Source organism: Hoplias malabaricus, chromosome 3 (assembly GCF_029633855.1).
Source record: "Hoplias malabaricus isolate fHopMal1 chromosome 3, fHopMal1.hap1, whole genome shotgun sequence".
In the NCBI taxonomy this organism is placed as follows: domain Eukaryota; kingdom Metazoa; phylum Chordata; class Actinopteri; order Characiformes; family Erythrinidae; genus Hoplias; species Hoplias malabaricus.
Genome location: NC_089802.1, coordinates 62,138,715 through 62,162,232, shown reverse-complemented (window position 1 = coordinate 62,162,232; position 23,518 = coordinate 62,138,715). Strand labels below are relative to the sequence as shown.

The window sequence follows — 23,518 nt, the reverse complement described above, 5'->3', positions numbered from 1 at the left end:
AAACAATGCCTTGTGTTGTCATTTTTTTTACCACATGGAATCAGTAAAGTAAATTCTATTAGGTATGAGTGAAATGATTCTAATATGGTCTTGTGTCCTTAGTTAGGTAGTTCATATATTGTTTTATATAATGTGTTAATTTCATGTCCAGTCAAAGTTGCTTTGCATAAAATATTGAACAAAAAAAAACTAAAATCCACAAACACCAGAACATAAAGTTCACCAATTTATTGAAGTATACAGAGAAACTATGACTCCTAACAACCATACAAGAACAAGCAGACAACCATAAATGGCACAGAAAATATATAAATCTTTTTTTAAAGGTAAGAGAAATTCAAGCTGCACTCTTGTTTAAATCTGAAAAATAAAACCTTGCATGTTTCTATCAGTGGTTTTACTGTGAGAAGCAATTTTACCACTATGCCACTATGGCAAATTTACCACACTAAAAGAATGTGTAGCATTAAAAAGAAGAATAAAAAAAACAATACTGAGAAAAGAAAGACAGCAATTCACTTACTGAGCTGTGGTAGTGGAAGATTAAAGCTAATGAACTTAATGAGTATAAAACTGTCTCCCTAGTTGCCCCAAATATACTCCCGTGTCATTGGTAAACTCCTTAGACATAGGCTTGGTAAAGATCTTCAGTGTTCCACATTAAATGTTTAAACATAGAGTTGTGTTTAAAAAGCTTGGGGATGAATTCCAAGCACTAAAACTACTGAAAAGCACAAGCAAAAATGTCAACAGTTTATCATTCATAGTGGAGTCAGTGACCTTGTGTACATTGTGAAATCCTAAGTTTACAAAGCCACTGAATACAAACCTACAGTACTCTGCAAAGAAACTGCTGTTTAAAAAAATGCCACTTGGCCTGAAATTTTGGTAACACATTCTAAATTTCTAAGCCTTGGTAAGTGCAGTTATAATTATTTGTAATTTAGTAACAATGCTTGGTAAGCATAGTAATAAACTCCAGTAATGCCTCATAAGGCTCTTATAATGAGCTATAACTGATTATTTTTATATAAACAAGTATCACTTCATTATAATGGCATTTAAATGATATTTGAATAATTCATTCATTTATTATCTATAACCGCTTATCCAATTCAGGGTCACGGTGGGTCCAGAGCCTATCTGGAATCATTGGGCGCAAGGCGGGAACACACCCTGGAGGGGGCGCCAGCCCTTCACAGGGCAACACTCACACATTCACTCACACACTCACACCTACGGACTGTGGGAGGAAACCGGAGCACCCTGAGGAAACCCATCAACTCCTCACAGTCACCTGGAGTGGGACTAGAACTCACAACCTCCAGGTCCCTGGAGCTGTGTGACATTACCTGCTGCATCACCGTGCTGCCCCCTTATTCCATTATAACTGTAAATTTTTAAATTGTGTTGACATCTCCAGGACATATATTACATTCTTTTATTTTACACAGTTAAATAATGAAAGATTACAAATATTACCCTCTCCTTCTGGAGAATAGGATGTAATGTACCTATAGGGAATGCAGCTGGACTTTAATACCACTGTTTGTTTTTACACTGTTTGACTGTTTGAGTAAAAATACTGTACCTCTGCTGTCCCTTAAATGTGCAATGGGGCCACTGTGTAACATATTTATATTAGCTATAATTGGTTGATCTCATACTTGCGGATTATTAATCCTTTGATATGAGACACTCCCAATACTTCAGTCTTATTTCATTAGAGGCTAAGCCCATGTCTGCTCCATGTGCATAGACTGAGGACTAATCATGTAGTAAGTCACACACGTGGTTCATTCTGCTGAGTCTATTCACAGTGGATTACTGCATCTATTTGAGCAAACTTCTGCAGCTCTCCTTGCCTCTGCCTCACTCTTCCATTTCTTCCTCAGGACAGACATCTTCAGGGCGGTCACCATGAGTCAGAAAGTTGTCCTCATTACAGGCTGCTCGTCTGGCATCGGCCTGGCCATCGCTGTCCTCTTAGCCAGAGATGAGAAAAGGAGATTTATGGGTAAGATTGATGTGTTAGAGCACATTGGAGAACACAGATAAATTAAAAAAGTAAATTGTTTGAATGTTGTTTTTGTTTTTGTTTTTTTTCTTGTGACCATGTCAAAATAAACTTGTGTTCATTAGGTTAGACACTTCCTTTATTAGTGCTCAATTCAAATACAAACATACATATAAAAAATCTAGAGATATAAATAAATTATATCAATATATATTAATAGATATTTAGATAGATAATAGAATTCCATATCGTTGTTGTTCAGTGCAAAAATTGTCCATTTTTAGTTTCATACAACATTTGAACCCAGCAGCTCTCCTCCACATTATGTGAACATTTAGTGCTGAATGGACCAATAGAAAGGCTTTAAAATGACCTGGAATTTAATGGGAAAAATTACTATTTTTGAAGATGCATGTATTTGATTGGAAAGTGACAATATGTTTTTATTGCTTTGTATCCCTTTACCTGTTATTTGCATTCAAATACTCTTTCGTTTTTGTTAGCAAATTTTACTTTATGTTTATATTTGAGATGTTTGCGAAGAGTACATGTTCAAAAAGAGAAGAGGCTTGTCGTTTCTGTTTAAGAGTAAATGCATGTTTTCAAAAAAAAAAAGAAAAAAAGACAAATTTTAACTTAATTTAAAAAATTAAAGAAGCACATTTGTATAATTTTGAAGAAATACTCTGTACCTCATTTATATATGAATAAAATATATCATCACTATATCTCAACAACATCACAACAAATATCACAATACATCAACACAACTCAGCAGTGAGTAGACTGAAAGATTGAGATCTTCTGTTCTAATATAATTCAGAGTGTAAGGAAATGTTCAGCATGATGTAGTTGCTATGCTCCTTTTAGGACAGTTTCTTCCTGTCCTGCTTCTGCTCTGGAACATTTTATGTTACCATTAGTAGAGTCATGAGAGTATTATTGATATGTTCATGAGTTAGTTTGGAATTAAGCAGAGTAAACCTCCAGGACTTTAGAACCTCGATGCAGGCATAAACTTCATAATATGAAATTGGGAACATTCACCCCAAAAACTTACAAACTCTGTTTTACTTAGAGACAGTCGGTTTAACATATTTGTTGTTTGCTGTTGTCAGTCTATGCCACCATGAGGAACACTGCCAAACAGGAATCTCTGGTAGAGGCAGCTGGACGCACTCTGGGCCAAACCCTGGAGATCAGACAGCTGGATGTATGTGATGAGAAATCAATCAAAGACTGTGTGGATGGCCTGCCTAACCGCAGAGTGGACATCCTCAGTAAGAGTTTATTCACACCTTACGCTTATTTAATTAAAAAAATTTTTTCATTCTTTCAATGTCCATTTCAGGGACACACATTTACTCACACATGTACACCTATGGACACTTTTGAGTCACCAATCCACCTAACAATGTTTGTTTTTGGACCATTGGAGGAAACCAGAGTACCCAGAGGAAACCCACACGGACACAGGGAGAACACACATCTTCACACAGACAGCTACCCAGAGCAGGGCTTGAACCCATAACCCAAGGAACATAAAGCTACCTGTTGCACCACCTTCAGGAGAATTAGCAAATCACATATTATTGTTTTTACTTCATTTTACAAAATGTGGAAACGTTTCCAGAAATGGGTTTTGTACAAATGTGCCTTGATATCAGTAATAATACTGATACCATGCAACAGTGGGTGTCGATGCTGCACAGCTCATGGTAGCCTAGACTACACATTTACTTTTTGTCTCAGTTTGGAGTTCAATGTTTTCTCCCCACATACCAAGCCACTGGGGTTGCACTTGTGGTCCCAAGCCCTGGAAGGGTTTGAACTGGAAGGGTATTGTCATGAAGGGGATCCGGGGTAAAACCTGTGCCGTCTACTGTGCAGGTCATTAGCCTTGTCAGTGCATAAACTTTTGAGGGTACAGATGAAAGTGGAACAACAATAACATCCAAAATGTGATTGCATTGCATAATGAGGCACAACACAGCTTTCAACCAGAACTGAGTAAAATCTATATGATTACTGAATAATTATTAAATTTGTTTACAGTCAGTAGTTTGAAGTCTCCTTCTAAAGGTCTCCCTTTTGTAAAGTTTCTAAACTCTCACTTAGTCAGTAATGCAGGTTTGGGCTTGGTTGGTCCTATTGAGTGTCAGACCATTGAAGAGATGAAGGCCATCATGGACACAAACTTCTTCGGTCTTGTTCGCCTCCTGAAGGAAGTCCTGCCTGACATGAAGAGACGGAAAAGTGGCCACATCGTGGTCATCAGCAGTGTCATGGGGATTCAAGGTCAGGCGTAAAGAATCGGCATCATATAGTTGCTGTCCAGTTAAAAACATGTATCTTTATTTTTTGTGGATTTTTAGTTTATTTGAACATAACAGCTGTCCTTCACATTGAGTAAAAGTTTTATGATGAATGGACGAGTAGAAATGCTATATTTAAAAATATATATATTACATTTTGTGTTTAACGTCCTCTGAAATTTAAGGTTTTTCCTTCTCCTGTAAAATTACAGTTTTGGGAGATAATTGCTGTTTATTGGAGATCATAATGACTTATGTATGATATTATGTATGACTTTGGCATACTTTGCTTTTTCATCAAGGTCCAAAACCTTTTAAACACCATGTTCAGTTTACTTGAAATATGATAACTTACTATCACTTAAATAATCAGAGATTTGTAACCAGTATAATTTGGCACTGTAAGTAGGTTTTACAATTGGATAGTTATAACTGTGAACTGTTTTTTTTTATCAAAAATTAATCAGAAGACTTAATGTTTCAGTAATGACTACAAATTGATTGTAATCCAGAATGCATTTTTCTGCATGTGCTTCTTCAATAACAGTCCAGTTCCAATCCAATACACTATAACAACATACCACAACTTTTGAACAGACAAGACCATTTAGCATGTCATTTCTGTCACTGAGTCTGTCGCTGACATGAACATGATCTCTTAATCCAGATTACACAGGTTCTATAATCCACAGATATTAGATGATCTGCCTAATCCAAATCCCAACAATTTACATAACAGAATCCAACCTGATAAATTTAGCATAAATGCCAGTCCCTCTATGTGTTCTGTGCTTCTATCTCAAACACATTAAATCCAGGTAATAATAATTGTGTAAATGTCCTTTTCCTTGTTTCATGCTGGACATCTATGTAATAAACTTATGTGGACATCTATGCAATAAACTTGATCCAATAGCACAACTTTTAGAAATCATAATCAAAGCTATGACTATGATTAAATGTTCACTTTCATTACAGGTATATTGTTCAATGACATCTATGCAGCTTCCAAGTTTGCTGTTGAGGGGTTCTGTGAAAGTCTGGCAGTGCAGGCCATGAGGTTCAAACTAAGGTAAGCAGTGTCATCTTTGCTTGGTTTGGTTGTTATTGTTTAAAGGAGAACTAATGCAAAACTCTGGTTAATAAATCAAGCCATGTTAGAAGCATAATCTTATCTTTAAAAAGTGACCATGCTATAGTTGCCTTGTGGAAGCTGACACATTTTTTCTCTAAGCATATAATATTTATGGATGAAGAAAGCTGTCACGTTTCAGACACCTGGTCACACACCAACAACATCCTGTCATTACAGCTCCATGTTGTATTACCACAGCTGACTGCTGGCTGACTTCTTTTCATTTACAGAGCATTCTTTGATTTTCACTTCAAACTGGTTCATGGATTTGAGCAGACTAACACATTTATGATATATTTCCTCAAAAGAATAGATGCCTACCTCAAATCTGTAGAGGGAATGGAAATATTGATGAATGTAGCACCTTATGGAACTGGCTTGTAAACTCACACTGTCACTTTTAGCAAAATACTACATGTACTGGTGCTATTTAACGTGCCACACCAATGACATGTGTATCCTTGTTTATATACTGCTCTGCTCAGTGTAATCTTGTCTCTTCTGTTCTTTTAAAGCATAAGCCTCATCGAACCAGGCCCTGTCATCACAGACTTTGAGCATAAAGTGTATAAAGAGGGCATGAAGTCTGATCTTTCAAAAGCAGACCAAATTACTGCAGACATGTTCCTCAACATCTACATGAGGCACTGGACCCAGATATTTGAAAGCCTTGGTCAGACGCCAGAGGTTATTGCAGAGGTTTGTAATGTCCAAGATATTTAATATTATCTGCACACAAATATGTTTCATAATAGAAACTCTAGCTAGTATGTGCTAACCTAATGGAACATTTGTAAAAAATTTGATCCAGCCTAGTACTGTCATGCATAACATTCAAAACTAGCCAATTTAAACAGAACTTTTTTGATGTTGTTTGTATTGGTAAGTGTAAGTTGGATTCTGTTTACAATGGTAGGTAAGCAGATATCAGTATATGAATAAGTTTGTTGTTATTGTTTCTAACCTGCCTAATTTAATGTAATTGAGGATAATTTCTGATGGATAATTACACTAATCCCTTAATTAACCTACACTGCTAAGTATACAATTGAATGATTAAGCAATTATTTTAGCTACATTAAAATAATTTAACATATTAAACAATGTAAGTGTCTGCTTAAGCTGGATGACTTTATTAATGACTGCTTTCTTTCGTCCTTCCATCACCAGCATACACTCAAAATCATCTTGATGGACAACCCGCCATTCCGCCATCAAACCAACACACTATACACTCCACTCACCACCCTGAAGTATGCTGACCCCAACGGTGACCTGCCCATTGACACCTTCTATAAGGTGGTGTTTGAGCATGATAAAGTCTTTAGCGCCAGCCTCAACTTCCTCAAGCTCCTTCGCTGGAGAAGCCGCAAGAGCTTCAGCAGTCTAGACAAAGAGAAGTCCTAATGGCTATGCTATAAATGATCTGAAACCAACTGCTCTTTCTCCACCACTCTTATTCCTGTTTTATCCTTAGCAAGCAACGTGTTGCTTCAAAATTCACAAATTAGAGTCTGTTCTTGGTAAAGTGTTATTATCCACTGTATATAGAGTTTATTTTTACTTGGCTTGTGTGAATCTTTGATAAAGGCTTATTACAACATGTACTTTATTAACTACATTTGTGTGTTTCTCCAGTAAAAAGGTAGGCCACGACAGCAATTTTATTTTCTATTCTGTTAATAACTTGGCAACAACCATTGACTGACTGAGACATATTCAGAATATGTAAGGGAAACCTGAGTAAAAATATCTATGAATGTTTAGTAGATCTAAGATATATGTACTAGACATAGAATTTGGGGTCGGTCTGAGTGACATCTGAGACCTTTTCTAGAAGGGAAAATTAAACTGGAATCCTTGATGGGTGATGTATATCTGCATTGTAGTGTTACATAACCGCCTTAGACATATGCTCCAAGAATCTCTTAAGCCTCTTAATGTATTCCAAGACATTACAGAAGAAACTATGGCATTATACATGCTGCTTATTAGGTGAGCATCTGCATATGTCTGAGAGAGAAAAAGAGATTATATGTAAGTTAGATTTAAACTATGCCATGTTTTTTATACTTGGAAATAACTTCTAAACTAATAAGTTACTGTCCTAACTCCAAACATATTCACCAAAACAGGTGTTTGGTGGGGTGGAGGGGCTAGGGATCACAATTAATGAAGAGACGTATCTAATTAACTATTTCATTTGTGATATAATCCCTTATGCTACTTTGTTCTTCACTAAATATCAAAATTAACCTCTTGCCTTGTCACTACATGTATGGCCCTGTCAACTTTAGTAGTTTTTATTGAAAGGATTGAAAGATGAAATGTAGTTTTTGTATAATGAATTTTACCCAGATTTTAATTTGTACACTGTTGCATTTTTGGCTTTTATCAACCAACCAATTATTGTATTCTGGGTAAAATATTATAAAAAGTATTTTAGGTCAATTTCTAGATTAGAAAAGGGCAGCTTTAAGGTACTATATTATCTTACAGTACAATGTAGTACATATCTTGTTCCGTATTGTCGCTGTCCCATCAAAAATATGTATTTTGATTTTGATCAGGGCAACACACACTCACACATTCACTCACACACTTACACCTATGGAAATTTTTGAGTCACCTACCAATGTGTTTTTTTTTTTTTTGGACTATTGGAGGAAACCAGAGCACCTGGATGAAACCCACGATGACACAGGTAGAACACAACAAACTCCTGGTCCCTGGATCCGTGTAACTGTGACACTACCTGCTGCGTTACTATGGAAGCAAATCTGTCTCATCCGGCTTTGAAATATTACCCCCTTTGAATCTGTAGAACTGAATTTTTTTGCACTGAAATTATGCATCTGAATTTTGTTGCTTTTGAGTTTAAGTCTTCAAATTTCCACCTCTGAATATTTTGCTTCGCAATTATACATCTGGATATATTTGCTCTTGAATTGAATTTTCAAGAACACGTTTTCACGGTTATTATTCAAGGTTAATCAATACAGACAAAAAATCAAGCTTAAAACAAAATCAAGCTTATATTTGGAAGTTGCTCAAATCCGACAGGCCAAATTCAGATGCCAAAATACGAGTTAAAAAAATTCAGTGCAGTAAGCAATCGATTACAATTATGGAAGCAAATCTGTCTCATCAGACTTTGAAATATTACCACCTTTGAATTTGTAGCACTGATTATTTCAAAAACAATATAGTGCTACGAATTCAAAGGTGGTAATATTAATATTCGGAATATTAATAGTCTGTTATAGTTAGGGTGACCAGACGTCCTCTTTTACCCGGAAGAGGTAAATGTGATTTTTTAGACTTAAAAAAAAGAATTCGAGAAGCGTTTCGTTCACAAACTAGTCCCGCCCTCCCCTACTCCGATTGGTTCGCTAGAGTGAGAAGGGGGCGTGGTGAAGTGGCCTAAAATCTTCTGATTGCACGGTCTGACTGCAGAGCTACCGTTATTGATACCTTCTGCACGTCAGTAGTCGTCGTCCCCCAGCCCCCAGGTGTTCTCTGTTTAACCATCTCAGATCTGATCACCCTTGTTATATTGTGTCTTCAATGACACTTCAGATGTAGTACAATACAGACATCACTACAATTAATTATTTGTGCAACCATATCAGAGTAGAAATTCGATCACAGGTAGTAAACAACATGTGAAAACACCGACCGCCATCGGGCTTTCGAACAATTATGGAAAATTACTTATACACTTTGTAGACCACTATTTCTGTAGGACAAATTAGCGTTTTGGACAGAGCCCAAACAGTGGCCTTCTAACGCCAGTGCGCTAGAGGGCGAACCCGGTAAAGCGGGGCATAGAACGCAAGCACGGCAGTCGGATATCCTTTAGCCTTCATTGTGGGATTGAGCCCGGAGTTTTGAGACCGCGGTGTGGATTAAAACCATGGCTGTGATGAATTAAAGTGCGCGGTCTGTCTGTGTGTTGAGTCGCTCGGAGGAGCCGGAGCGCGGCTGAGGCAGAGAGAGCTGAAGGAGCGGAGCTGACGGAGCAGGTTATGGGTGAAATGATGGCCGCGGGTCGGTGCTGCTCTCCCGCAGCTCACTGAGCTCAGAGCTCACTGGCTCAAACAAAAGCCGGGGAACACAGGGGTTCATGAGCTTTGAGACCGAATACACCCCCTCTCCTACAACCCGAGTCACACATTCCGTCTTTTTTGGTTGTGTGTTTATATCGACGTTTTCCACTTGAGACGTGTGCGCGCACTGGGAGTGTAACCTTACTCTCCATTCAGTCCCATTCACTGAGTGGCTGAGAGAGAGAGAGAGAGAGAGAGAGAGAGCCAAATCAGGAAGGAGCCACAGAGCTCGTTTGGGCTCGGGTTTTTTTTTTTTTACATTAACTGTGTTGTAAAAAACAAATATATACACTAACAGCATATATGATGGCCTCTTCGTCCGGAAACGATGACGACTTGACCATCCCGAGGGCCGCCATCAATAAAATGATTAAAGAGACGCTGCCCAACGTGCGCGTGGCTAACGACGCGCGGGAACTGGTGGTGAACTGCTGCACCGAGTTCATCCACCTCATCTCCTCCGAGGCCAACGAGATCTGCAACAAGTCCGAGAAGAAGACCATCTCCCCGGAGCATGTCATTAATGGTAAGGTACCCGCAACTATTCATACTGTACTGGGGAGTTTTTTGGAGCTTGGAAGAGGCAAATAATCCACTTAGATGAGTCAGAAACTATTTATAAAACGTCTAGATCCATCTCAAGCAGACCCAAGTCAAAACAGGTGGTCTGAGCCTTGGTAATTGGCCTAGTCTTGCAGTATAAGGTTCCAGGTCCACTACAGATGGTGTGGAACACTTTTAAATGGACCTAACATGTTTAAAATATTTCAAATCACAAGAGCTGCAATGTTTTATTTATTTATTTATTTTTTGAGCCTTATTGAAACGTTTCCTTAGGATGGTAATTTAACCTGTAGATGACCAATCATAAGCAACCATATATCCATGTGCAATGATGATTGAACTGGTTAGGCCTAAACTGCTAACACTCATTTCTGTTAATCTGAATAATATATTTAGATGTTATTTCCCAGAAGGAATCCCCCTAACTCTTTAAATGAGGTTTAGATGTAACTTTACAGCTTTGCCTTCTTTAATTAAGTTCAGATCTGTGCAATCAGTCCCCACCTCTGTCTCCACCCATCAGTTCAAGATTTATGCAAATCAAATCAAATTTATTTGTATTGGGATTTTTACAACTGATGTCACAAAGCAGCTTCACAGAATTTCAGTAAAGTCAAAGTTTTGGCATGACATGTAAAGAATATAAAAAAAAAACCCAGGAGAGCAAGCCGGTGGCAAGAAAACCACCCTCAGAGCTGAGGAATAAACCTTGGGTGGAACCAAGGCTCACAAGGGGGGGGACCTATCCTACTGTGGGCAATCTATTGGTCATAATAGTTAGGAGTCCATGAAAACATCAGTGTAGGGGCAGCTCCAAGGCAGTTGGTGGTGGCTGGAGCGTGGGCAGCTGGTCTGAAGCGTGGACCTTCCTTTCACAGTAAACTTGACAGTCATCCATCAGTGTCCAGCCGGACAGGTGGGTGGGTCGTTTACTCTGAAAAAGGTAAAGGGATGGAATTAGTTTTGATCTGTTTGTATGTAAAGCAGAAAATGTGAACATTTCCAGAGTGTGGCTAATGACTCCGGCAGATTTGTCTATGACAGCTTTAATTAAAAGAAGAGAACCAGAAGGAGACACAGATGCGGGAGCTTCCTGAAACACTGGCATCCCTCCGCTCCACCGTCAACAAACCTGAGTGATCGCATGAAGCGACAGGAAGACAGCAACAGCATCTCAGTTTACTATAATTCCCCGTGTCCATAGACCCCTGGATCTGCCGCCTTTATCTATGGGGGAGCATTAACTACCAAAAGCTTTTTTCACCTAGATTTGAAGATTGAAATTGTCTGAGTCCCAAACATTTTATGGGAGTTTTATATCGTTCCAGAGTTGGGAAGCTTTATAAGAAAAAGCTCTTCCCCCTGTTGAGGCCTTCTGAATTCTGGGAACTATTAAAAATCAAGTGATCTGAGTAAACGTGGAGGCTCATAATTGGAAATAATATCTTGAAGGTATTCAGGAACGAGCCCATATAGGGCATTATATGTTAATAACAGAATTTTGTGATTGATACGGAATCTAACAAACAGCCAGTGAAGTGATGACAGAACTTGGCTGATAAGTTCAAATTTTCAAGTTTTAGTGAGGACCCTGGCTGCAGCATTTTGAACTAGTTGAACTAGTTCCAGATAAGCTGAGAGAGCGTTTCTATACTCGATAAGGCTGTCCTTCCAAGCAGAGTGGCACACTTCCAGATCCCCACCCATGAAGCTTAAGGGATTTGTTTTTTTAGGTATGCGATATTTGAAGTTCTGACTGACTGAATAAACCTGTTTGAGACCTTCTGTGGATCACAGCCGTTTCAAAGCAGAAATCCTCATCCATTGGCATTGTCTGCCAATTTTGCTCATGCTTCATCTTCTAGTATATAAAAACACCCACACAGACATGTTAACAAGATAAAATACTTGAGTTTACATTAGGGGATCTAAAATTCATACAAAGTTATTGCAGTTTAAATTGCATTTGCTGTTTTTGATCCAGAAAATCACGGTTAGATTTCCCCTCACATTTTTTCCATCTTGACCTAAAATATGTAGTCTAGATCCACTCTGGTTGAATTAAAATACAGAGTCATATTTGAGTGGGACCATACAATGCTGGACTCAGGCCTTCCAGGACCACATCCTCCACCCATACACAATGGGCCTAGTCATATCTATGTTTAGACCAGGCTGTGTTTTGTGGAACAAATACCAAATACCTTTAACCATCTGGTCAATCAGAGGTACTGAAAATAGTCCAGGTTTGCCACTGAACAGGTCCAGGTCCATTTTTGATGGACATAGAACCACAGTGAATCACAACTGCAGCAAATGGTGCAAGTAGGACTTTTCTTATAAATAGCCTCACGTGATACATTTTGGGAGACTTTTACTTAGAGCCACTGTACATGGTGTAGGTAGGTAATATATGGCCTCTAAATCATCGTTCTCTCCAGGCTACCACAAACTAGCTGCTATATTTTAGATTATGCAGAACAAGAGAAAGGTGCCAAAAGTTACTTCTTTGTTTTGCAGTTTTTCACAAATATATATAATAATTTAAAGATCACAGTACTTATTCTTCTGTATTGTGCAGATATTCTGCTGCTGTTTGCATGACAAACCGTGTTCAGAAGAGCCAAAAATATACATGAATAATATATAAAACACTCATTGTCTGAATGCAGTAATAAAGGTGTATGTTTGCATGCTAGTCTTACACAGTGAGAGGGTAGAATGAGGCAGCGCCTTCCTTTCGAAGTGTCTTTCACAGGTGTGTTGTGGTCTTTTCTACTTCCTGTGGTAACCTTGTACACAAATTTACGCTACGGATGTAGCATGCATCAAATAAGCCTTCTTTTAAAACATGTTTTGAGAAAATATGATTATATTTAAGTGCATAATATCTGTGTTGTCCATATCATGAGGTAGTAGATTTACAGATTCATTGTGAAAAATTTAACATTGTGATTTTTTTTTTTTTTAACAAAGTTTTGTTACTTATCTGGGTGGGTTTTTTTTTTTTTAATTGTCGTTAAGGAAATGAGGAGGTTGTAGTCGATTATAAGGATAAATCTATCCATTTATAGCTTTTACTGAAGTAGTATTCCTCCCAAACCTTTGCCACTCTTCTGATTGAAAGATTATCACAGAAGGAGGTATGTATACACAAAACAGATCTATGGAGTGCTTTCAGATTTAATATCACTTTTCTGCTTCATACAGGTAAACAAGATGCCATATTGGACACACCAGGTGTATGTATCTTGTAATGGGGGAAGCAGCTCCATATTGTGCAACATTCCAAACTTACGTAAAATCATTTAATGTTGGACTGTATTGGTTTTGGCCATGAGAGGCAACAGATCCTAACGGCAAAGTCCATAACAGAAATATTCAACAATACGAAAGCAACTTCACTCCTAAAATACCTGTCAGTAAAGAAATGTAAGCAACACACATGACGAACTTCAATAAATGGCAGACTCAACATATCTAAAATAAAACTGTATTAGTAAATCAATTACAAATTACTACCTTTTTGCCTTGTATGTGGCCCTATGGGCAGATATGGCATTATTTACAAACTAACTAACTGCTACATAATGAGTATTGAGGCAATTCTGAGATAGAATAGCTGAAGGATTTGGCTTTTTTTATCTGTCTATTCCCTTATCAGGAGTCTGTTGTAAAAACTTTTTGTGAATGGTTATCCTGCTCAACCGTACATTCCAAAAAATCATTACTGACTATGGTGCTATAAAATATTATGGGGCAAATACAAGAGTTTGCACATACTTTTATTTACCGTCATTGTGAAACCACATGCCTTGGGTTAATAATAAATGCAGAAGGTGGCTAAATTTTAGCAGAAGTCTAATCTTTTAATTAAGTTTCTTTCCCAGAATAGAAACCACAGTATACTGGTAACTTGTTGCCAGGTCTATGTATGAAGAGGTATCAGTCCTGCATTTAAAGAGTAATTAAATTTTTAATTACTAATTTCTAAAGGTATTGAGTTTTATTTTCTTGCTAATAATTTGGTGTAAATTTTATTTCATATACAATACTTCCTAGCCAGTAAAGTCCTTAAGGTATAAATATGGTTGTCTGGTGGAATAATTTCAGGTTCACATAACACAGTACCATTATACAGTAAGGGAAATATAAATCAATGCAGAACCTATTAAACAGAGGGGCTAAGTGCATCTGAAAATCAATTTGTTTTCCCATCCTTAGTAGAAATACTGCCATAGCATGGATAATCCAGTACAATATAATTGTATAATATAATAAATTATAAAGTTTTGCTTTGATATAAAATTGACAAGGATCATGCTTTAAATGTTTGCATTGTTTGTTGTAGTATGAAAAGCAAAAATGGATAATTGGCTAGTTGACCATTATTTTATATTTTTCTTAAAATATTTTTTAGAGCTAGAGTGTAATGTAAAGCTTAAGATGCTTCGTAAGAATATGACTGACCTTAAGTGTCCTATAATCCATGCACAAGGAAAGATGAGGATGAATCATATCAAAAGGCATAGAGAATATATTTACAGTGTAATTCCCCACTAACACAGTAACTTTAACTGTTTGCTGGGGATTTGTTTCACTTGAGTAAATTCATATAGTGCAAACACAATTAATTTCAGTAAAATAATACTTGGGGCGGTACGGTGGCACAGCAGGTAGTGTCACAGTCGCATAGCTCCAGGGACCTAGAGATTGTGGGTTCTAGTCCCACTCTGGGTGACTGTGAGGAGTTTGGTGTGTTCTCCCTGTGTCTGCGTGGGTTTCCTCCCGTGGTCCAAAAACACGTTGGTAGGTGGATTGGTGACTCAAGTGTCCATAGGTGTGAGTGAATGTGTTGCTTTGTGAAGGACTGGCGCCCCCTCTATTGTGTGATCCTGCCTTGCGCCCAGTGATTCCGGGTAGGCTCTGGACCCACCGTGACCCTGAATTGGATAAGCACTTACAGACAATGAATGAATGAATGAAAATAATGCTTTGACCCATTCACTTATTTGTTTATAAATAAATATACGCTAAATCTGACTTGGCGTGGTTAATTTCAAGCCCTGGAATCATTTAAAGCCCTATCAAGATTCATACACATTGTGACACGTTGTGTAAGAATACAAAGAGGAGACTAAATCAGTGCATTGGTAAACATGATTTTTATTGCTTTATTTTTTTTTATTTGCTTTTCCAGCACTTGAAAGCCTGGGCTTTGGGTCATACATAGCAGAAGTCAAGGACGTTTTGCAGGAATGTAAAACAGTTGCACTCAAGCGAAGGAAGGCGAGCTCGCGCCTGGAAAACCTCGGCATCCCTGAGGAGGAGTTGCTCCGTCAGCAGCAAGAGTTATTTGCCAAGGTATAATCAATGATATCACTTAATATTTCAGCCATACAGGGTTGAAAATGCAAGCTGTGAAAATGTTTTAAACTGATTTTTGTTGTTGAGGTGTCTTGGCACAACAATGCACAGAATTTTCGGAATGATTAGCAAACATATTTCCGCAGATGAGTGGAACAGGAAGGAGATGATGCGCTGACTGATTGATTCTCAGATGCAGTAGTGAGATCACATTATCAACCCAGAATATTGGGGAATAGAAATGGAGGCAGAGGTACAGTTTGCAATTAATAACTGCCCAGCTCCCAATGTGATATCTGCATTTCACAAGAACATGCATCAGTTTGGCTCTCAACAATTTGATTCTGTCTTGTGCCCAGTGATTCTGGGTAGGCTCCGGACACACCATGACCCTGAATTGGATAAGCAGTTACAGACATGAATGAATGAATCCATTTGTTTGAAATTCAATTTTTTTTAATTAATTTATTTTTATTTAAAACATATCAGTACAGACTGGTCTGGTCCCGTTTTCAGATTTAGTTATATTTTGAGATTATTTTGAGATTAAATCAAAATCACACTCATCTTTTAAATCCTTCTTACCACAATATTTTATGACTTTTTATATTTATTTCTTGTTGTAAAGCACTTTAGACAACACTTAATACATATATTTTTTTCTGCTACATAATTAGAATAAACTTGAAATTTGTTGAGTGTGAGTAACAAAAAATATAATTACTCCTGTACACTATGCTACATTTAAAGCCGATGTGCAATAAACAATAGTGCAAATGGACAATGAAGAAAATAAATACTTACAATAAGCAAACATTGTAAAAAAAAATCTGTTATACACATGAACTACAATTAAAAAACATTATTGTAGTGACAAAGCTAAGGAAATGGGCACGTTTACACTAGCAATAAATGTTGCCTGTATATCAGTACAAATATAATTTTTCCATAGTAGTATAATAATTATGTGCAAATTGACCTTGCATGTAAAACAAGTACCGTATTCATGTTATTGTTTTGTGTGAAGTAAGTGTGCTCTAAAAGACGAAGTGAGAGAGTCTAGTGTTAACAGTTGAGTCTTTGGGAGTTCAGGAGGAGTCTCAGCATATATATATATATAAAATATTTCTCAGCATGTTAAGGTCTCAAATGTCACAACAGTTTAAAGTTCCACTTTTTTATCAGCAATCTGACAATGAGCAGATGGAGTGTTTTTAAGGATCATGTTAGTATTATTATCTACATGTGTGGCAGCAATGGGTGTATCACATAAGGGTTAGGTTTTATTACCTTGGATGGTTGATTATCCAAACTGCTTAGGCGAGTAAGGTGGAGAGAGCAAGTCTGAGCTGGAACAACTCATCTACACACTAATATCCTGTTTGATAACACTTCAGTGGACCGAAAAGTACCAAGTGCTGACGTTGCTCAACACAAATACAAGAACAAGTCTAATACTGATGCGAAAACTTTAAATGCGCAAACATGTCTGTCACTAGAGCAGGTAGAGGGGAAAAAGTGGCAGGAGATATTTCAGACTAAAGTACCAAATCTGAACAAGTGAAAAGCAAAAAAAAATCACGTGCTATATATATCTCCCCTGGATTTGGAAATATTATTATAGGTTATTTTTTGCCTTTCCACATTTCAATGCCAGCGCGAACACACACATGCAACAACCCTAAAAACTTTTTACCTATGGGATTTTCATTTAGCTTTGAGAGTACCATAAGAACCACAGTTTGTATTACCTTTATTTAAAAAAACATGATCAGACAGTCCAAAAAGTGTCCGTAGGTGTGTGTGTGTGTGTTGCCCTGTGAAGGACTGGGGCCCCCTCCAGGGTGTATTCCCACCCTGCGTTCAATGATACCAGGTAGGCTCTGGACCCACCGCGACCCTGAACTGGATAAGCAGTTACAGATAATGAATGAATGAATGATCAGATAGTGAATGAGATGGCGTATTACATGGCAGATCATTTTATAACAAGATTGGCCGATTTCTAGCTGAATACTGAGTTAATGGTATAGTGGCTGTAAATTTACCATTTACAACTTCTTTTAAATCTCTGTTAATTTTGACTTAATTTCAGCCACAGATGCTTAGGCCACAAGCTGACAGTGTGTCTGATGCTTTCAGTGCATTAAGCTGTCCTCACTGTCAGTTTTGTGCCTGTTGTGTTCTGACTGACTATCTGCTTCGTCCTACACAGAATGCTATAATAACAGACTTGTGATTGGTTCTTTTGTGTGTCAGTCAAATTTATTTTTTTTTCCTTCAGTAGTAGGTGGTTCTTGGTCATGTTAAGTGGTGAAGGTACCAGAGTCTCTCTAGAGTCTTGCAATGCGAGGCTAACCTTGATAGTGTTTAATCTTAAATGTTTTTAAGATGAGAAGGGGCTGTATTCTACTTATCTATTGGGTTTCATTTCACTAACCCTACCTTTCCTTTCTACATTAAAGCAATTACTTTCTGGTGCCTTGTAAATATTGCATTATATAAGGTGAACCAGAAAATGTGATAAGAGTTGGCAAATAAAAAGCAAATACTTTAATTTACGCTAAACATCCATCATAGAGACAAAAAAAAAAAAAACAAATATATAAAAGGAAAAAATGCTCCTTTTAAGTAAAAAACCCCATAACCCTCTCCTCCTCTCATCTTTACACCTTCACTGTAAATCCTCCCCATCATCTGATTCACAGACGAACCCCCCACCACCCCACTCAGCAAAGAAAGACTCATTGTTATCAGTAAGTGAGAAAGAAAATTCCACATAAAATCTCTTTTCTAACACCAGCCCCCTTGCCATCAGGACAGGGTCAGTGCTCCCACAACCCAGTAGTCAGTGGGATGAACAGGCATGGAGGGACAATGTAACGTGAATAGAACGTAACGTGTGTCAATGCATTACGATGGCATGTGTTTTAACGTATTGTGTGTGTGGTGCAGGCTCGGCAGCAACAGGCAGAACTGGCACAGCAGGAGTGGCTGCAGATGCAACAGGCAGCGCAACAGGCTCAGTTAGCTGCAGCTGCTTCAGCCAGTGCGGCTCAACAAGCGGGATCCTCGCAGGATGAAGATGAAGAGGACGACATGTGATCCCCCTGACAGATGTTTTCTGTCTTTCTTTTCTTATATCTGTCCTTCCTCAGTATAAATTCATATTGACTTTTTAGAAACTACATTAGGAGGTCTGTCATAATGACCCTCTTAAAATGTCAAAACTAGGGTTAGAATTACTATTTTCCCCCCTCCTCCCCCACTACAAATTTTCCCCTTTCAATAGAAACCATTTTTTAAGCCTCCGTATTGTATGTGCGTTCATTTTGGGAAGTGGAGACATTGTGTTAGTGGCATGAGATTCATTGTTAAATTCCTACTTGGTTTATTGCAGGAGTGAGTGTTTAAACTCAAATGCCTCCTGATTTAGTTGACTTTCAGAATTTTTGATCTCACTTGTTTTGTTTTGTAAAATATATTTTTTTGGGGGGAGGGCAGGGCTAAGTAATTTTTACAGCAATGATTTCTCTCCTGTCTCGCTCTGTGCGTTAGACGGAGTACAGTTTTTGGGGATATAAACTATTTGTAATGTAGGATGTTCCTTTTTTCATTTTAGTTCAAGTGAGGTTAAGAATACAGTGTATGTAGGATGCAGCTTTTGTCTGGTCTGTGTTCAGAACAGTATTGAAATGAAAATGATTACAGAATAATATGTCCCTTTAGTACCAAAGATAGAGTTGAAACCAGATCGTCTTAAGAAAATTTCCTGACAGTTTTACTCTACAGAACAACCTGCTCTGGTGCAGTATCAGTGTATTAATGGCAACTCTTATGTTGTAAAGGTTTTTGATGTATGAGCAGATTTGTTTTTCTGGTGCAATGTGAAGAAGTTGCATTGTGAATGCGTGGTTAATTCTTATCTTGTGATGGCTGGTAAATTTTAGTAGAAGTGCATGTTCACATGCCTTTGCAGAAGCTGTAAGCTGTATTCTCTAAGCAATAAAAGTCAACATGTTTTATAGTCAGTGCTACCACAGTGTGATATATTTAATCTCTTTGTTTTGGGGTAAAAGATGTTAAACCAAGTAGCATTTATTTTAAAGACACAAAGCCATTACTGTTATTTTTTGAGAAGCATTCAAATGTAATTAGACTGAATTTAAGTGTTGTCGACAACCTCACTTAAACCTTTAAAGGGGGATTCCAACTTCTTCGTAAATATGTGTGTTTCATCATTAAATTGTCAGCAAATGTCAGAATGGTTTGGGGTGAAACTTAAAGAGAATTCCAGTTTCTTTGTTATGGTGTTATTTGGAACTAGCAGGAATTAATTTACATTTGGCTAGAAATTGATACAGAACAATGATATATTTGACCAGTGTGTGCAGAACCATTTCATTTAATCGCTTTCTTTGAGGGAGGTTTTAAGGGCTTAAAGCTTTAGATATCTGGTTCCTATCACTGCTACTGTAGGGGTTTTTAGATCTCAAAAATGCTATTAGGTTCAAACCCCAGAGGTTTTGTATGAATTCTTTAAATCCCAGTGATTGAAAAATATACTTTTAATTGTTTTAAACATTATGTATTATTCCCCTTTAAAGACTTTCACTTGGTTTAAATGAACAGAAAAAAATTGAGGAATGCAAAATCTGGTATTTTGAGCCATCTTGCATTTGTTGGTATTTTGGACATTAAGAGTATTCAGTATTAAACTATATGTTGGTACATTAAAGGATGATCTGGTGGTATTTAATCATGAGAGATCAGACCAGAAATGTTGATCCAATTCTTCCCAAAGATATCAGATTGGCTTTCTTCCTTCCAGAGACTGTGCTGACCTGAGTCTACACAAATAGACCTACCTTCCTTGTTGGTTCTTGTAGATGCCAAATCACAGAGTAACATTTTTGTTCCTGCACATTTTTCAAATCCTCTTCTAGTCCTTCATCAGAATGCTGTTGGCTGGATGTGGTAAGGTGGTTGACTATTCTCATTAAAGCAGTGATAATGATGTATTTCAAATCTCCAGCAGCGCTGTTTTCTGATCCACACACAGTCCACTGCTATGTTACTGTTACTGCAATATTGAGAAAACCTGCTCCACACCAAAGTAACTCACCTGCTGTGTGGTGGTCTTGAAATGAGATGGAAAAATTATGCAAAGCAACATGGATTATGGTCTGGAATTGTAGAGCTACAATTTGTGCCTTCACTGAATTAGGAACACCTACCTTATCTACACTTGATGTCCATTTGTAGTTCTACAGTTGTTACTATTCTCAGTCTAGCAGTGACACTGCAGGGTTTAAAAACTCTAGAAGCCCTGCCGTGTCTGATCCCCTTATACCAGCAAAATGCCACCACATCAGTGTTACACATCTGCGGTGGTCCTGTAGGGGTCCTGGCCATTGAAGGTAAGCTGATAAAAGGGTGTTGATTTAATGTTGTGGATGCTCGATGTGTTCGTACACGCCACCGCTGGGAGGCGGGACGGCGCTGTGAAATCCTCAACTCTCAGTGAGTCCTCCAGCGTTCCCAGCATTCCGTGTACTCGAGCTGAGAGTGCTGTGAGGTCTCCTCGGCTCTTAAATCTCCTCCAGCTCCGAGTTAAACCTAAAATAAGACTCAGTTTGGGGGTTTTAGAGGCGTTAAAATCGTCTCGGACTCGTTCAGAGGAGTTAATCTCTATAAACTGAAGCGTTAGAGCTGTGAAAAAGAGTGGACGGTTCAGTGTTGATCTACAGGTGAGACCCACACACACACTATATACATATACACTGTACACTCAGGATAATGGCCATAAACACTAACCGTTGAATACTGTGAGCAGAAGGTTACATGCTACTCCAGACTCCTTGTTGTTGGTTGTAAATGTTGTGGTTGGGAAATTCTCCAGGTTTCACGGTTGGGAATGTGTGTTTGTACTTTCCTGGTCATGTCAACAGTCAATATAAGTGCAAAAAGAAGTCAATGTTATTAAATACATGTTTCTATAATATTATTTGTCTGTTTTTCTGTTGTAATATGAACGGCACTGGCTCTGGCAGTCATTCTTTAACAGTTCCTTTTTGGGCGTGTTGTTTATCTGAATGTTTGAGTTTAACGAGGCAGTTACTGAATAACACAGGCTTTCACAGGAGCGAACAATTCATACACACACTCTATACTTTACAGTTCTTAGTCTCACAGCCGCAGTTATAACCTCAGTGAACAGATGAATGTTGAGATGGTTTAAATCCCATAATTTACATGTCTGATTTTCTATGTCATATTCTACCTGCTAATACTACAGTGAACAGGCTTCATATGTTTCATCAATTTTTTTAGGATATGATGAGATTAGATAGAATCCCCAAAATCCCCTAGAAAGAGAAAGGCAAAAAATCGAAATATATATGAAAATTAAGCAGGAATGTGCATAGATGTTTATATATATATATATATATATATATATATATATATATATATATATACAATGAGATTAAAAACAATTCATCTTTGAGAGACACAAGATAGCTTCTATTATTATTATTATTTATTTTATTATTATTATTATTATGGTTTTTTGGTTCTACTGTGAGAAGGCATAGCTAGCTTTAAAAGGACATACAGCTGTCAAAAACCTTTGTTGAGAAAATAATATTGACCGTAAAGTAATTGAAAAAGGAAGAGAACTGCAGGATGTGTTAAAAAACAGAAAGTTTCCCCAAATGGAACAGTGGAAGCTGTAATACAGGAAAAGAGCACATTTATCACCAGTTTCCCAGTTTGACTTTGTTTGTATCGTAGCGGAGTAAGAATATTTTATTTTCTTTTTTGTAGCTGAAACTTTTCTTTTTACTGTCGAGTGCATGTGCCTTTTACAATCAAAATGAAAAGATCTGTAGGAATGAAGTAAATAAACAGTTTTTAGTCATCTGCTTACTTAAAACTTCATTTCCCATTAAAAAAGGGACTTGAAGCTCACTAAGGTCTCAGTTTTTTTCCACATTTTTTATTGTCAGGAAATGCCAAGCTCAGTGCCAGGATGTTTTATTTTTATTTTTTTTTTGCTTCACTCGATGTAGGGGTGTGTTGTATGTAGATCTGGGCTGATCAGTATTTTGTCCAGTTTCAGTTCCATATTGGAGTCTGAATCAGAACTCAAAGATACTGCAACTGTAAACTTAACCAAACAGAGACACCAAATTTGGTTTCAGGTTGTTTAACACATGTTTATGTTTATATATATATATATATATATATATATATATATATATATATATATATATATATATATATATATATATATATATATTAGTGTTTTGCACTGTACTTTAGCACTATGAGTGATTATTTACTATGTTTATTATAGTATTATAGTATGTCCTTCAAATTGTGTTTCAGTTTATTTCTGTATAATTTGCACATATTTAAATTATTTTAAAACCAAATAATGTCCAAAAGGGAAATACATTTTTTTCTGTTGTTTCGTTTCCTTGTTTTTAGAGTTTGGCTCTGATCTAAGAGAATGCTGTACAACATTTAGGCATGTGTATCCTCCGGGAGGTAAAACAAAAGACACAAAATAATAAAATTATTGAGGAATAGCATGTTGTCATCACTTACTAAGATCTAATTTCATTTGAATTATTCTTGCTTAAACTCTAAAGCCAAAGGTTTTTTTATGTTACAGTTAGGCCAATCTTGCTTTTAGTATATCTAACAGTAATTAAGGAAGAAGGATGTGTAGGTTTTGCCCTCATAATCAAAGTGTATGGTTGTACATTCAGTTGTCCAAGTCAGAACCTGCCTTCTGTGATGAGTGTGTATGGTATTGTGTGATGACTGATTATAACGCACCCAAATTTTTTCAGATTCCATTGTTTTACTCCACTGTCAGCCTCACCTCTTTCTGCTGTATTTCAAACAATAGGCCCAATGTGAGCAGATTGAACTAGAAAACACTACTGGTCTTAGACATCTCATTACTATGGTTTGTATCCAGTACCAGGTGCAGTCTAGT

At 37.3% G+C, this 23,518-nt stretch overlaps 3 protein-coding genes across 4 annotated transcripts in view; all 3 read left to right on the top strand.

Moving 5' to 3' along the window:
- The first annotated feature begins 1,883 nt into the window (after positions 1-1,883).
- On the top strand, positions 1,884-6,874 carry zgc:109982 (uncharacterized protein LOC553564 homolog). The gene is made up of 6 exons (XM_066666453.1): positions 1,884-2,017; positions 3,136-3,297; positions 4,136-4,315; positions 5,311-5,404; positions 5,983-6,166; positions 6,638-6,874. Exons 1-6 carry the CDS (start codon positions 1,921-1,923, stop codon positions 6,872-6,874), a joined length of 954 nt encoding a protein of 317 aa, XP_066522550.1. The 5' UTR covers positions 1,884-1,920.
- A 2,213-nt stretch (positions 6,875-9,087) lies between these two features.
- On the top strand, positions 9,088-20,176 carry dr1 (down-regulator of transcription 1). Its single transcript, XM_066662608.1, has 3 exons — positions 9,088-10,102; positions 15,341-15,504; positions 18,463-20,176. The coding sequence occupies exons 1-3, from the start codon at positions 9,880-9,882 to the stop codon at positions 18,610-18,612; spliced, it is 537 nt and encodes a 178-aa protein (XP_066518705.1). The 5' UTR covers positions 9,088-9,879; the 3' UTR covers positions 18,613-20,176.
- An 883-nt stretch (positions 20,177-21,059) lies between these two features.
- Positions 21,060-23,518, top strand: part of gng12b (guanine nucleotide binding protein (G protein), gamma 12b) — a 65,012-nt gene continuing 62,553 nt past the window's right edge. For both annotated transcript variants that reach the window (XM_066664858.1, XM_066664859.1), the window contains exon 1: positions 21,060-21,257. The gene's annotated coding sequence lies outside the window, so the exon portion shown is untranslated. The remainder of the gene's footprint in view (positions 21,258-23,518) is intronic.

Excerpts from the sequence above, each read along its gene's own strand:
- zgc:109982 (XM_066666453.1), top strand. The coding sequence starts at position 1,921 with ATGAGTCAGAAAGTTGTCCTCATTACAGGCTGCTCGTCTGGCATCGGC. Across the intron at positions 4,316-5,310 it reads CAGTGTCATGGGGATTCAAG|GTATATTGTTCAATGACATC; the intron begins GTCAGGCGTAAA and ends CTTTCATTACAG. Across the intron at positions 5,405-5,982 it reads GCCATGAGGTTCAAACTAAG|CATAAGCCTCATCGAACCAG; the intron begins GTAAGCAGTGTC and ends GTTCTTTTAAAG.
- dr1 (XM_066662608.1), top strand. The coding sequence starts at position 9,880 with ATGATGGCCTCTTCGTCCGGAAACGATGACGACTTGACCATCCCGAGG. Across the intron at positions 10,103-15,340 it reads CCCGGAGCATGTCATTAATG|CACTTGAAAGCCTGGGCTTT; the intron begins GTAAGGTACCCG and ends TTGCTTTTCCAG. Across the intron at positions 15,505-18,462 it reads AGCAAGAGTTATTTGCCAAG|GCTCGGCAGCAACAGGCAGA; the intron begins GTATAATCAATG and ends TGTGTGGTGCAG.